The following is a 13,767-nucleotide window of genomic DNA, read 5'->3' as shown; positions in this document are numbered from 1 at the left end:
TTGCATTTTTGTGTTTCAATTGTACCCTGAAAAATTAAATTAACGTCTTTTGCGTTTGGAAATTTGTTTAAAACATTCTCCATGTCTCGCATATATTGATTGTATATTTTTAAAATTTATTTAAATTTAGTTAAATTAATTAAGAATTTAAATTAGTGTAATTTTATTATGGTTTTTAGTTAGTTTTTAAAAATAAAAGACTTATTTGTACTTTTTTGAATAAAAAGGAATTTAATTTCATGTTTAGACTTAATTAATTGAATGATTTCATCATTTAAGTAAAAAAATTAACAAAAATTAAAATATTGGGGTACAATTGAAAACGGAAAATTTAAAAGTGGGTAAAATTGACAAATTTTCAACGTCGAAGTGGAATTGAAAAAAAGTTTAAAGATGAAGGGTTTTTGAGTGATTAGGCCTTCACCAAACGAAAACAAACGATCAATATAAGAAATTGTACACAATTAGTGTTGAGAGTTTAGATAGAATTTGCGTATACAAAATTGTTATTAATTGCTCTAACCTAACAGAATGAACCCATATATGTTGAATCTTGTGTGATGTGACAATCATTTTGAAATTGAGAATGCCCCATTTGAGCTCCTTTCTTAATTAAATGCAACACTTAACACATAAGACAATTGTCTTTAGCAAACAAACACTTCTTCAAAACGTTTAATTTTTTTAAGAATTTAAAGCCATAGACGATCGTCCGGACAGTAGACGACCGGCTGCTTCATATAGACGACCGTATGCTAACTTGTTTGCTTAATTATTGGAGGTGGTTATGCCACTTTTTATTTGATCATTTTCAAATAAAACAATCATTTGAAAAGTGGTGAAAATCGTCTGCAATGTTAATCATTTTGAGAGCTCGTCTTGAAGCATAACTGAGTAGGAAAATTGGTCAAAGCATTGCCGTTTTGGCAAGGCAGACGATCATCCATAATTATGGAAGATCGTATGTCAAACCAAATGCCAAAATCTCACATTTTCTACACGATTTAGCTCAAAGACATTAAACACATAAAAACACCAATTAATTATATATATTAAAATTAAAGATGCAAAGTCTAACAATTTTTTTAAAAAAAAAATATAATTATTTAAGCATTTTAATTTGTATTCGCCACAATTATATAGCATCCAATTTTAACCCTATTAATTAAACTTAATTAAAAATCACTTTAATTCTATTTAGTATATTTCTATATAATAAAAAATTATACATCTAGATTTTATAAACTTAGGCATAACTATAATTCTAATGTATTTTTTCTTACCATAGTGGTTGAATATGATCCTGAATAATTTGCAGGATTAATATAGGGGTTGATTCAATTTTATTATAAAATTCATTTTATTTTTATCAGTTATAAACTAATTTTATATTTAATTTTTGTACAAAATATCACATCACATTAATTTTAGATAAAATAAATAAAAGTTATAAACATAGTATTTTAATTTAATAAAATATTCTATTTTTTAAATATTATCTCATATATTATATATTCATATTGTTTCTTTTGGATGTTAGAACTAAAATTCTACACTAAAATTTTATTAATTTTAGTATAATTAATTTCAAGTATTTACAAAAATAAAATTTCAAAATTAAATAAATATAAATATTATAAGTTTTTAAGCTTACAAAAATTTATTGAAATCAAACACACTTATAACTGAAAGTACTAAGCTGCAAATCCTACACAAATTGCAGCCTAAAATGGATACCAGAGTGAACTTTAGGAGCAATCTACAATTAAATCCTCTTCCGGAAGGTAATGCGACACCGTATCATAGACAGTGAAAAAGAGAAAGGAAAAGACAAAATAAAAAACAGTAGCGCCACAGTCAAAAATCTGTCTCCTTTCAAAAACAAAAATTTGAACTGCTCTTAGATTTAACCACTTTTTTAGATCCAAACTGGTGATTTGTGTTCTTAATTTACTATCCTTTTCATAACAATTACAAATGCAAACAAATTTCAAACTTAGAAATTGCTAGCTATAGTTTCTGTAAAAAAAATGGAGTTCACGGAAGCTTATAAACATACAGGTCCCTGTAGTTTCTCTCCCAATGCCAGATATATAGCATTCGCCGTCGATTACCGTTTAGTCATCCGTGATACGCTGTCGTTTAAGGTACATTTCTTCGTCTTCCTTTCAATTTTTTAATTTCTTTATCGTAATGCTGTGTTTGATTTTATAATATCTAAAAAATTTGGAGTAAGAGATTTGTTTTTTATTTATTTTATTAACTGAGCTGTCTGTTATAAATCAATAACCTGAGTTTTTTTAGCTGTTGAATTTTACGCATTGTTAATTGAACTGAATTATTACAAAATAAAATCAATTTTGACATAATTTAATTTCTTTGTTATCACGACCTAGTAGATTGCTGCTCAGCGCTTATACCGGATGAAGTTTTGCAGCTTAACTCTAGCTTGTTATATGAGCAAAGGTTTAAAATGAAATGTTGATTAGCAGTTTTGTTTTGTTTTTTTGTGCTATATTCAGGTTGTGCAGTTATTTTCGTGTTTGGATAAGATAAGCTATATAGAATGGGCACTTGATTCCGAGTATATCCTATGCGGTCTTTATAAAAGACCGATGATTCAAGCATGGTCGTTAACACAGCCTGAATGGACTTGCAAAATTGATGAAGGACCAGCTGGCATTGCTTATGCTAGATGGAGTCCCGATAGTCGTCACATACTTACTACGTCGGACTTTCAATTGCGTTTAACTGTTTGGTCACTGCTTAATACGGCTTGTGTTCATGTTCCGTTGCCTAAACATGCTTCGAAAGGCATTTCATTTACCAAGGATGGGAAATTCTCTGCTATTTGTACGAGGCGGGATTGTAAGGATTATGTTAATTTGCTTTCGTGTTATACTTGGGAGATAATGGGTACTTTTGCTGTTGATACATTGGATTTGGCTGATATTGAGTGGTCAACCGATGATAGCTCTATAGTAATTTGGGATTCACCTCTTGAATATAAGGTAACAATTTGCCTGCTCTTCCTTGCCTTTGTTTATGTCCATTGTGAAAGACAGAAAACAAATTTTGCATTGTTCTATTTCTTGGTCGTAATTTGATGCCTTATTTAATATCTAGTGGTTAATTTCTCATAAGAATGTTAATTTGTCGTATTTAATTTTGCATTTACTTTGTTTAAACCATGACCATACCTGGAAATTTTATGATCTTATGGCTGGGATAATTTGATTCAGGTTCTAATTTATTCCCCAGATGGGAGGTGTCTGTTCAAATATCAAGCATATGAAAGTGGACTTGGTGTAAAAACTGTTTCATGGTCTCCTTGTGGGCAGTTTTTAGCTGTGGGTAGCTATGATCAGATGTTTCGGGTTCTAAACCACTTGACCTGGAAAACTTTTGCTGAATTTACGCACCTATCAACTGTCCGTGCTCCTTGTTGTGCTGCTGTGTTCAAGGTAATTGATTTTTCTGCTTGTTGATGCTTTTGAATGTGCAGTCATTCAATTTGTCACAAGCAACTTAATCTATTTCTCTCAAATTGCCAGGAGGTGGATGAGCCATTGCACCTGGATATGTCTGAACTTAGTTTAAGTGATGAACTTCTCCAAGGCCATTCTGGTAAGCTTATTGATTTTATTGTTATTGCCTTATTGGGCTATGATAGCAACTCGTACTCTCTCTGCCTACAACTGTACTGCTTTCTTATATTGAATTATAATTCTATTAAGCTTGAGCATTTTGTTCAGATGCTGGGGAAGGACACTTCGGAGTCAGATATGAGGTGACAGATCTGCCTGTTACTCTGCCTTTCCAGAAGCCTCCTGCTGATAAACCAAACCCTAAACAAGGAATAGGTAAGCCTAGATTTCGCATGTGCTACAATGGTGGATTTAGAAAAACACATGTTTTCCTTAGGAATGCAACATTGTTACTTTTCTTTTCCAGTATCATATCTCCTAATTAGCAATAGCAATGCCACTGAATCCTATATTTCTTATAGATTTTTTTAATAGTTTATGAGTTTTTTATTTTTCTCGGCAGGTCTCATGTCATGGAGCAGCGATAGCCAGTATATCTGTACTCGTAATGATAGCATGCCAACTGCTATGTGGATATGGGACATGCATCATCTTGAGCTTGCTGCCATCTTGGTGCAAAAGGATCCTATCAGAGCAGCTGCTTGGGACCCAACATGTGCACGACTAGTGCTTTGCACGGGCAGTTGCCACTTGTACATGTGGACTCCTGCAGGTGCATACTGTATAAGTAATCCACTTCCACAGTTCAGCATAACTGATCTGAAGTGGAATTCAAATGGAAGCTGTCTTCTCCTCAAGGACAAGGAATCATTCTGCTGTGCTGCAGTTCCCCTATTGCCAGAATCTAGTGAATATAGCTCCGATGATTAAAATCTCTACTTATGGTAAAAAAAAAAACGTAAAAAGGCACCTACGAATACGATCAACCAAGCATTTGCGACTCTCAGTTTTGTTTCTGTAATATGCTGTATATGAGAGGCTTCTGTTTGTTGTAGTTTGGACTGTACTGACAGTTCTGTTTTGTTGTAAATTTACTATGCATAGCGGTAGTATCCTAAAATGAGATTCGAGATGGTGCTGGACGGATTAGATGTTAACCAGTGTGTAGTTATGTTTGAAACTTGAATACAAAAGTTCCATGGAAATGCTAGCAGCCCAACATATATGGCATGAAATCATGGTATTTTATCACACTTTTGAGCGTTATTCTAATCCTTGAGGGAATGTGGCATAAGGTTCGACTAAATTTGTTCAATTCTACAATACAAAGCTGCTGCCTGTAGAATTTCATGCAATGGAAGGAAACTCTAGCGAGTTTGCTGGTGCTTGTAGTAAAATTTTGTCCTAAAAACGGGCATGAGAAACTTTTGTTGGCAACAAGTTTCGGCTGATATGCTAATGAGACAAAACCAAGAATGAAAGTGGAAACCCACAACATTCATTACATGGAATCAATCCATTATGCATGGAATTTAGTTGTTCTTGTTGGCCACGAATTTTGGGCATATGTAGAAGATGAGAAGGTGAAAAATAGATGCCACTGCCAGCAAGAAAATGCGAGCTGACTCCACTAGCTCAACGAAGACCAAGGACTTGTTGATGTTAAGTTTTTTATCTATATCTATACTATATATAAAAGCACGGATGGGGGAGGGGACAGGCACTTTTACGTTAATGTCCTTAATAAATTATTGCTTAACTTAAGGTTTTATGGTAATTAAATCATTATCTAAATGTTAGAGTTATAACATAATTAAAATTTGATTTCAACGAGGATTAAAAAGATTAATCTAAACAAATACTACATAATTAGAAAGATACTAGGAACATAAATTTTAGAGTCCTAGGTATAATAAAAATAGTCCGTTATATATTGAATAGAATTAGTTTTTGTTTTTCTCATTAAAAAACAAAACAAAGATGTAGATAACTATTGGGGATATTTAATTATTAATAATTGTCTTACCTAAAAATTAGCTAATTTAAATTACTTCGACCCATTCAATTTCCAATTCCTCTCTTTCTTTCCCTAATTCCATGGTATTTTAATATGGTATTTATTATCATATTAAACTTATTTTATTAAACTACAACTATTAGTCTAAAGTCTGTAATATAGATAGTATTTGTTATTCTAATAAAAATTTCTAACTAATTTAACAGCGGAGTTGGACACTTGAAATTAAGGGTGTTTGAAAGTAACAAATATAATATACCTTTACAAAAGTATTTCTTAACAAATTCGGTGATATTTTAATGAAATAAAGAAATTATAAAATTTAATTATTATAAATAATTATATTTATTTCCAACAAAAATTCTAACTAATTTGATATTAATAATAAATAAAATGAATTATTACAATTATAATAAATTTACTTAATACATAAATTGACGAATCACATTACGAGCCACGTGCGTAGCACGTAATGCGAAACTATTTAAATAAAAACTTGATAAGAGGAATTTACTTGCCTCATGCAACTCCTTAACATGAATTTAATGTTACTTCAACTTTGCTTGTTTTCAAGCAAACAATATGTATAGGATACTAATTAAATGTTGATCATGTTAATTAATTTCATTAAATTTTATCTAAATATGATCTTTGTCTTTATTGTTATCTTTTAAGAAAGAGAAATTTATTCAATACAATGGAGGTGTGCCATGTCACTATGCAAAATATTTTAATCCTATTTTTGACATGTATTGATTGTTTAAATAAAAAGAGTAAAATTTGTCGAATGTGTTGCATATTAAAACGGCACATCTATTGTATTGAATGATCACTTTTAAAAAATATCATATTCATTGAGGAAGAGAAAGGCCTTTTGGAATGCACATTTTCTTTCTACCACATTCATCTCTTTTTTTGGTTGAAAATATTAATAGAAACCTTTTCTATAGAATGTGTGATTAAAATCCTAGATAAACTATCCAAAAAGTCCAATTTATTTCACCTTATTTATCATAAGCTCAAATATTTTAGTTATAGAATTTAAAACTAAAAAATTTAACTCCTTCAGAATAAAACTATCATTTGTTCCATATAATATATTTATTTTTTGAATGTTCCAAAATATAAATCATATTTCTTTCTAAAATTTTAATATATTTATTTATTTTGCATTAGTATCAAAAGAATATTTAATAATTTAAATTTATAAAGAGATATGTACTATGGAAACAAATATTTTTTAAACAATAAATATATTGTTTTGAGACAGAAATAGTGTTAACGAAAATTTAATTTATATAATTATTTTACGTATATTATTACGGGATGGAAAAAGTATTAATATGAACAATGTAATTTACTAAAAAATGGTTTTAAATATACGTATTTGGATGAAAAAAATTACATAAAATTTACAAGTATTTTTGTTCAAAAAAAGAATGTAACAACTCTATTATTTTTGTAATTGTTACAACTTGGAAATAAGTTGGCCTAAAAAAAACAGAAATGCTTAACAAAAGCATTAAACCTATGAACTAAAAAAATAAAAAATACTAATCACATGGTAAAACATCCAATAAAGAGAGAATTTTAGATTTCTAAAATACCAAAATAAAATATTACAGCCTTACAACTTACAAGTTACAAGCACAAACACAAGCTAATCCACCGCTCTTCTTCAACCTTTTTTTTATTTCATTGTCTGCTCAAAGACCCTATTGTCTTATTCTTTTACGAATTATGTATATTCAGATGATGTGAAGGTAATTAGTTAACCGCCATTGCACTCTAGCAAAAGCTTCTGTGTTGTTCATGTTCAACAGGGTATTGAGAATTATCAGAAACTAATCTTTTTTTTATTGTGATGATCAAGTTAGTAGAGTAAAAAGAACTAGTAGAGACTGTTTATGTAATACCCATTACTTATTTTTGCTTTGAATTTTGGTTTTGTTTTGTTATTTTTGGTTATTTTTAGATTATTTTTTGTGTGGATTGGTTCTTTGATTGAATTATTGAATTATGAGATATGGGGTTTCTTTGATTGTTGAATTGGAGCTTGTTTTAATGGATGTTTGGTTGTTTTGCATTAGAATTGCCCAATGCTAGGTTTTGAGCTTCTGAAAAGTTTGAAGCTTGTTTGACTGCATGTTTGAATATTCTACCAATGGATTTAAGAATGGTGATTTGATTGTCTGGTATATTGTGTTTGTTTTGTTTTTGACTTAGTGTATTAATGTTGTTTGTATGTTTGTTATTGGTCTGCATTGTTTGGAAAATTTGAGCTTGTTTGGTTGATGAGTTTTACATATGTTTACTTGAAGGATTGAGGTGTTGACAAACTTAGAGATTGTTTAATTGAGAGATGACTCGGAGGGTGAAAAGAAAGTTATCACATTTGGGAAAAGGTGTAGAAAATGTAGATAGCAATTCAGCAATTTCGGATGGTGGGGGTTTGCATTTAGAGACTATTAGTGACCTTGATTGGACTACATTCCCGGACGATGCGGTTATTCAACTCTTTTCTTATCTGAATTATCGGGATCGAGCTAGCTTGTCATCCACTTGTCGAACATTTAGAATTATAGGCTCATCCCCTTGTTTATGGGAATCACTTGACTTGCGGCCTCACAAGTTTGATATCGAGACAGCAGTGTCACTTTCTTTCCGATCCAAAAATCTCCGGAAGCTTAAGTTTCGTGGGACAGAGTCTGCTGATGCAATAATCCGTCTTCGAGCAAGGGGACTTCGTGAAATCAGCGGTGATTCCTGTTGGGATATCGCAGATGCTACTGTTTCAGTTATAGCAGCACGGCATGAGATGCTTGAGAGTATCCAACTTACATCAAATGCCTGTGAAAGAATTAGTACTGATGCCATCAAAGCAATAGCCCTTTGTTGTCCCAAGTTGAGAAGGCTTCAGCTTTCAGGTGTTAGAGAAGTTAGCTCTGAGGCTATAAATTTGCTGGCTAGGCACTGTGGACATCTGTTGGATGTTGCATTCATGGAATCAGACGCTGTTGATGAAGTGGCACTGGGAAACCTGACTTCTGTTCAGTTTCTATCCGTTGCTGGAACTAGAAACCTGAAATGGGGCTTAGCATCAGAAGTTTGGAGTAAATTACCCAAGTTGGCGGGCTTAGACGTGTCAAGAACAGATATAAGTTTGAGTTCAGTCAGAAGACTTTTGTCATTGTCCGGAAACTTAAAGGTCTTGGTTGTCTTGAACTGCCCAACTTTTGAATCTGAAGCTAATAATGACACGATACATGTTCGTAAGGGTAAAATATTGCTAACTATTTTTAATGATAATCTCAAGGCTATAGCCTCATTATTTGCCGAAACTACTCAAAATGAAGGTAATACGGTCACTTGTGGGAGGAAGTTAAAGATCAGAGACAGAAGCATGGATGAGAAGGTCTTGTGGATTGAATGGGTAATCTCACATTCACTCCTGCGTATCGCAGAGCTCAATCGTAAGGAGCTTGATGCTTTCTGGCTGAAGCAAGGTGCAATTCTATTGCTTCATTTATTGCAAAGTTCAGAGGAAGATGTGAGAGAAAGAGCAGCTGCTGCAATTGCAACTTTTGTTATCATTGATGATGAAAATGCCCCCATTGATTCTCGAAGGGCTGAGGCAGTCATGCAAAATGGTGGAATACAGTTGCTTTTAGACTCTGCAGAATCTTTTAAAGAGGGACTACAGTCTGAGGCAGCAAAGGTGAGGATCATTTCATCAGGCATCAGTCTTTAATCATATTGGAAATTGGATGCTAATCCTTTGAAATTCTTGACAAAAAAGTTAGAAGTAATACTAACAATGACTTGAAAGTGAGATAGATGTCAAAAGATGTTTTAATGTTTTAAGCACGTCTTTTATTTATATTATTTTATACTCAACATGTGAATTTAATTTCTTCGGTGCTGGAAACTGACATCACCCTTTTATATTTTGATGAGCTTTCAGGCCATAGCAAATTTATCGGTTGATTCAAAAGTAGCAAAGGCTGTTGCTGAAATAGGAGGAATCAAGATCCTTTCCAATTTAGCTAGGTCATTGAATAGGATGGTTGCTGAGGAGGCTGCTGGGGGACTATGGAATCTTTCTGTTGGAGAAGAACACAAGGTTGTGGATACAGAAGCAATCTTCTTATTTGTTGACCCCAAATCCCTGGCTGAATAATTCATGTTTGTTTTCAGGGTGCCATTGTTGAAGCTGGCGGTATAAAAGCTTTGGTCGACCTCATTTATAAATGGCCCTCCAGCAGTGATGGCGTTCTTGTATGTATTTTGTAGTTTGCTTATGACTTCCTAAATAATTCTGCAACAACTGGAGCATTTTAAGGATAAATTGTGAACTGTATGATTCTTGTCAGGAGCGTGCAGCTGGGGCATTGGCAAATTTGGCAAGTGATGACAAATGTAGCTTGGAAGTTGTAATAGCAGGCGGTGTCCATGCTCTGGTGATGCTTGCTAAATCCTGCAAATTTGAAGGCGTTCAGGAGCAGGTGGTATTACTTGGCATTTAACATGCATAGGCTGATAATTGTCCTTGTTTATATTATTAATTTCCTACATATTGTAAGTCCTCTAAATGGAGTGGGTTTCTTATAGTCTTGTCAGTGGATTATGCATTCTCATTATACAAAAACAGGAAAAAAAAGGTTGGGAACTTAGAAGAGGAAATGTCAGATAATGACATGAATACTATGCCACAAACAAACCCTGATATTTTCCATTAAATGAATGCTAATTATTGTGTGACTTGAAGCACCCTAGTCAACATGGCTACGCCGGTTGATTAATTCACATTGTCAATTTTTTCATCCTTTGCCATGTAGAAAAGACACGTTGGAGTCGTGATCTTTGACCTCCTTGCTAATTCTCACCAGTTAAAAAAGTTTTTACGTGTGAATAAATAGTATTTTCCTGTCAATAACATGTGACAACATCTAGCAAATTGCAACTGTAAACTATCTCATTTGAAAATGTTTTTCTTCTTTACTAGGCTGCGCGTGCATTAGCAAATTTGGCTGCTCCTGGAGATAGCAATGATAATAATACAGCTGTTGGGAAAGAGGCAGGTGCACTTGAAGCATTGGTCCAACTCACATATTCTCAACATGAAGGTTTAAGGTAAGTTTAACTCCTTTTAGTTGCCGGCAGATGAACTAATATGTGTGTTTACGTGTGTATTAATACTGGCTTTGAGTGAGTATACCTTATTCATTTCTTATAAGTTCAAATAATTCTCAATTTCTTTAACTCTTCGCTGTCTTTTACTCGTGGCTTTTCTTTGGATATATTCCATTGTTGAGCTAGAGTTGAAATTCAAATTTGATAACATTTAGTGTAAATGATGTTTTGCTTTCTTTTAAAACTATTCCTGAAGTTTCATGTAATTACTCATAAACAGGCATGAGGCTGCTGGTGCTCTGTGGAATCTATCATTTGATGACGAAAATCGAGAAGCAATAGCAGCAGCCGGTGGCATTGTGGCCTTGGTAGGCATTGTAATTACATGGGTGCCTTATTTAGTTGTTTGTCTTGTCTTTTTTTCTATCATCTGATTTGATGCATTAATATCGAAGTATATGCATGCTTTCCCCTTTTTTGCATGCATGATTTTAGTCGGGGATCTTTGTATCATATTGTACGACTAGATAGTAGCATCAAAAAAACTGGAGACCTGCAAGTGTTTTGGCATTGAAAGTCTTTGAAAACATAGTTTTATTCCTGTAATTACTTCTTCTTATTATTATTATTATTAGTGTCATTGTTATTATTATTATCATTATAATTATTATTTTCTGATGACCTATATGTCATCTCCCTTTTCTGTGTCTATATGTCTGCAATGTTTATACTCGATATACTTCAGAGTGAGTGTTAAGGAAATGTATGATATGTCTATTTTGATCCACCCGAGCTTGAGTTCCCACTTAAAATGCATGCATGTTTCTTTCAAAAACAATACAAATGTAAATTATATAGTTTGGAATGATGGTAGTATGCAATCACAATTAACATTTGATTTTTACTTTGGTAATGATTTTAGGTCTCTCTGGCACAATCTTGCTCAAATTCCTCCCAAGGTCTTCAAGAACGGGCTGCAGGTGCTCTCTGGGGATTGTCGGTGTCAGAAGCTATCAGGTAGCAATTTCTTGTTAATTCTGCACTCTGTATTTTATCTTATGCAGTAGTAAGTGCAAGGATGACTCTAAGTTTTTGTTTCTGCGCTTCAAATTTAAAGATTTTAGTTTCATAAATGAGTTCTTGGTTTCATCATTTAAAACATCGTGCTTCCTTTCTTGCAAGTGCTTATTTGTCTTCACCGTATTATTGATTCTAGCAACTTCTTCTTACCCTTAAACTTTTTGATTTTTCACATGTTTCCATTTATATTTGTATCTAGCTATCTCATTGGATATTATCTAGCCTAATATTTTTACTGGTTGGCAAAGATTGCATATCAAAAATACTTAACTCTTACTTGTATTATCTCTCTCCTATTTACTTAGTGTTGCTATTGGACAAGCTGGTGGTGTAGCTCCACTCATTGCATTAGCATGCTCAGATGTCACAGTATGTATCTCTTCTTGTTGAGCTCAGAAGAAATAGAATCATCATGTCCAAGCCGATCTCGTTAAATATTGTAATTTTAGATGATCATTCCAAATATATGATATCATTTAATTTTATCAGGATGTCCATGAGACAGCAGCAGGTGCTCTTTGGAATTTGGCCTTTAATCCCGGTAATGCACTTCGCATTGTAGAGGATGGCGGAGTTCCTGTCCTTATACGTCTTTGCACTTCATCACCATCAAAAATGGCACGTTTCATGGCTGCATTGGCATTAGCATATGTGTTTGATGGAAGGTACAGATTTTTAATGCACGTCGTCTTCTGTGATCATCAGCTCATCACACTTTGATCTGTAAAACACATATTGACAAGTTATGTGAGAATAATTATTCCGTGCTTATTTCACTAAATTTTGCGGAATTTTTGTATGCAGAATGAATGACATTGAACAAGCGGCCCCCTCAGAGGGTGTTTTGAAGAGTCTGGACATAGATAGAGTTAAAAAAATTGCCCTAAGGCACATTCAATCATTTGTTCATTCATTTTCTACTTCGCAAACTTTTGCCACTGTTGTTTCATCGTCAACTCGGACCACTCTCACACGAGTAGCAGAAGCAGCACGCATACCAGAAGCTGGGCTTCTGAGATGCAGGTTTAACTTTTATCTTTATTCCTCCATAAGTACAATTAGAATTATACACCAAATGCACATGTACAAAAATCTGCAACATTTTGTTTGACCTCATTCTTACAATAATTTTTCCCATATCTTATCAGTGCGGATGAGATTGGAAGATTTGTTGCCATGTTACGTAATCAATCTTCTATACTGAAGGCCTGTTCTGCTTTTGCTCTTCTCCAGGTAAATAATCTCTCTCGCCCTATCCTTTTGCTTTCCCCTTTTGATTACAATTGAGTTCCCAGTCGTTCTTTTCTGAAGTTGATGAGAATGACAACCATCGTAATAAGTGATCAAAATTGTCATCATTTCAGTTTACTATGCCCGGAGGACGACATTCAGGGCACCATGCAAGTCTGTTGCATGATGCAGGGGCGTCAAGGATCTTAAGAGCTACTGCTGCCGCGGCAACAGCTCCAATTGAAACCAAAGTTTTTGCAAAAATTTTGCTTCGGAACCTTGAACACAATCATTCGGAAGCAAGCTAAAATCTTAAAACAGTTCGATTCCAAATTATTTGCAGTTGCACCACAGTTTATAGCGTTTTAAGAATTTTTGCTGGCGTGTAGACGTCGAGGTAATTCCGAATGTAGCAGAGCATAGATTGCAGCAAGTTCTGCCGAAAGAAGTTTAGTTCCGACAGCTGATGAAGCACCTAAACAAATCGATCTGCGAGCAGCCTACAAAAGCTGAGAAAATCATGTACATGTCCAGTTTTGAATTTCTTTTAACTGTATTTGCAGTACTTATATAGCATTCACTTCTCTTTTAATATTCTTAGACTGTAGGGTTCCAGGCTTTGGCTCTGCAGTCTTTATAAATGAAATAAGTGAAAACTGAAAGATTGTAAATTTTTCCCGTGTTTGTCTTTTTCTTTTTGAAGTTTTTATCGGATGGTAAGAACAAAGCAATAGGGGTGAGCAACGGTCGGTTCGGTCATCGAACCGCCCAAAAATTCAAAACCGTTCGGTTTTTTAAAAATTTCGGTCACCGAACCGT

The 13,767-nt window shown here is 33.6% G+C and overlaps 2 protein-coding genes across 3 annotated transcripts; both read left to right on the top strand.

Annotated features, from left to right (window-relative positions):
* The first annotated feature begins 1,642 nt into the window (after positions 1 to 1,642).
* On the top strand, positions 1,643 to 4,693 carry LOC126675129 (uncharacterized). Its single transcript, XM_050369722.2, has 6 exons — positions 1,643 to 2,147; positions 2,523 to 3,011; positions 3,243 to 3,464; positions 3,555 to 3,627; positions 3,756 to 3,863; positions 4,051 to 4,693. Exons 1-6 carry the CDS (start codon positions 2,031 to 2,033, stop codon positions 4,416 to 4,418), a joined length of 1,377 nt encoding a protein of 458 aa, XP_050225679.1. The 5' UTR covers positions 1,643 to 2,030; the 3' UTR covers positions 4,419 to 4,693.
* A 2,416-nt stretch (positions 4,694 to 7,109) lies between these two features.
* LOC126673279 (protein ARABIDILLO 1-like) lies at positions 7,110 to 13,619 on the top strand. Of its 2 annotated transcripts, none has more exons than XM_050367362.2 (13): positions 7,110 to 7,268; positions 7,827 to 9,223; positions 9,470 to 9,628; positions 9,703 to 9,783; positions 9,879 to 10,010; positions 10,511 to 10,638; positions 10,919 to 11,006; positions 11,561 to 11,655; positions 12,024 to 12,087; positions 12,208 to 12,383; positions 12,523 to 12,741; positions 12,867 to 12,951; positions 13,083 to 13,619. In XM_050367362.2, exons 2-13 carry the CDS (start codon positions 7,868 to 7,870, stop codon positions 13,254 to 13,256), a joined length of 2,757 nt encoding a protein of 918 aa, XP_050223319.1. In that variant the 5' UTR covers positions 7,110 to 7,268; positions 7,827 to 7,867; the 3' UTR covers positions 13,257 to 13,619. The 2 variants fall into 2 exon arrangements, with proteins under 2 accessions (XP_050223319.1, XP_050223320.1); XM_050367363.2 differs by having other exon boundaries at positions 7,110 to 7,329.
* The last annotated feature ends 148 nt before the right edge of the window (positions 13,620 to 13,767 follow it).

Source organism: Mercurialis annua, linkage group LG3 (genome assembly GCF_937616625.2).
Source record: "Mercurialis annua linkage group LG3, ddMerAnnu1.2, whole genome shotgun sequence".
NCBI lineage: Eukaryota > Viridiplantae > Streptophyta > Magnoliopsida > Malpighiales > Euphorbiaceae > Mercurialis > Mercurialis annua.
This window is presented reverse-complemented; position numbering and strand designations above follow the sequence as displayed.

What these genes read in the sequence shown, in the direction of transcription:
- LOC126675129 (XM_050369722.2), top strand. Translation starts at nt 2,031, where the DNA reads ATGGAGTTCACGGAAGCTTATAAACATACAGGTCCCTGTAGTTTCTCT. An exon ending in ATTCACCTCTTGAATATAAG is followed by an intron (nt 3,012 to 3,242) that starts GTAACAATTTGC and finishes AATTTGATTCAG; the next exon opens with GTTCTAATTTATTCCCCAGA. An exon ending in GTTGTGCTGCTGTGTTCAAG is followed by an intron (nt 3,465 to 3,554) that starts GTAATTGATTTT and finishes TCAAATTGCCAG; the next exon opens with GAGGTGGATGAGCCATTGCA.
- LOC126673279 (XM_050367362.2), top strand. Translation starts at nt 7,868, where the DNA reads ATGACTCGGAGGGTGAAAAGAAAGTTATCACATTTGGGAAAAGGTGTA. An exon ending in CCAGCAGTGATGGCGTTCTT is followed by an intron (nt 9,784 to 9,878) that starts GTATGTATTTTG and finishes GATTCTTGTCAG; the next exon opens with GAGCGTGCAGCTGGGGCATT. An exon ending in TCGGTGTCAGAAGCTATCAG is followed by an intron (nt 11,656 to 12,023) that starts GTAGCAATTTCT and finishes CTATTTACTTAG; the next exon opens with TGTTGCTATTGGACAAGCTG.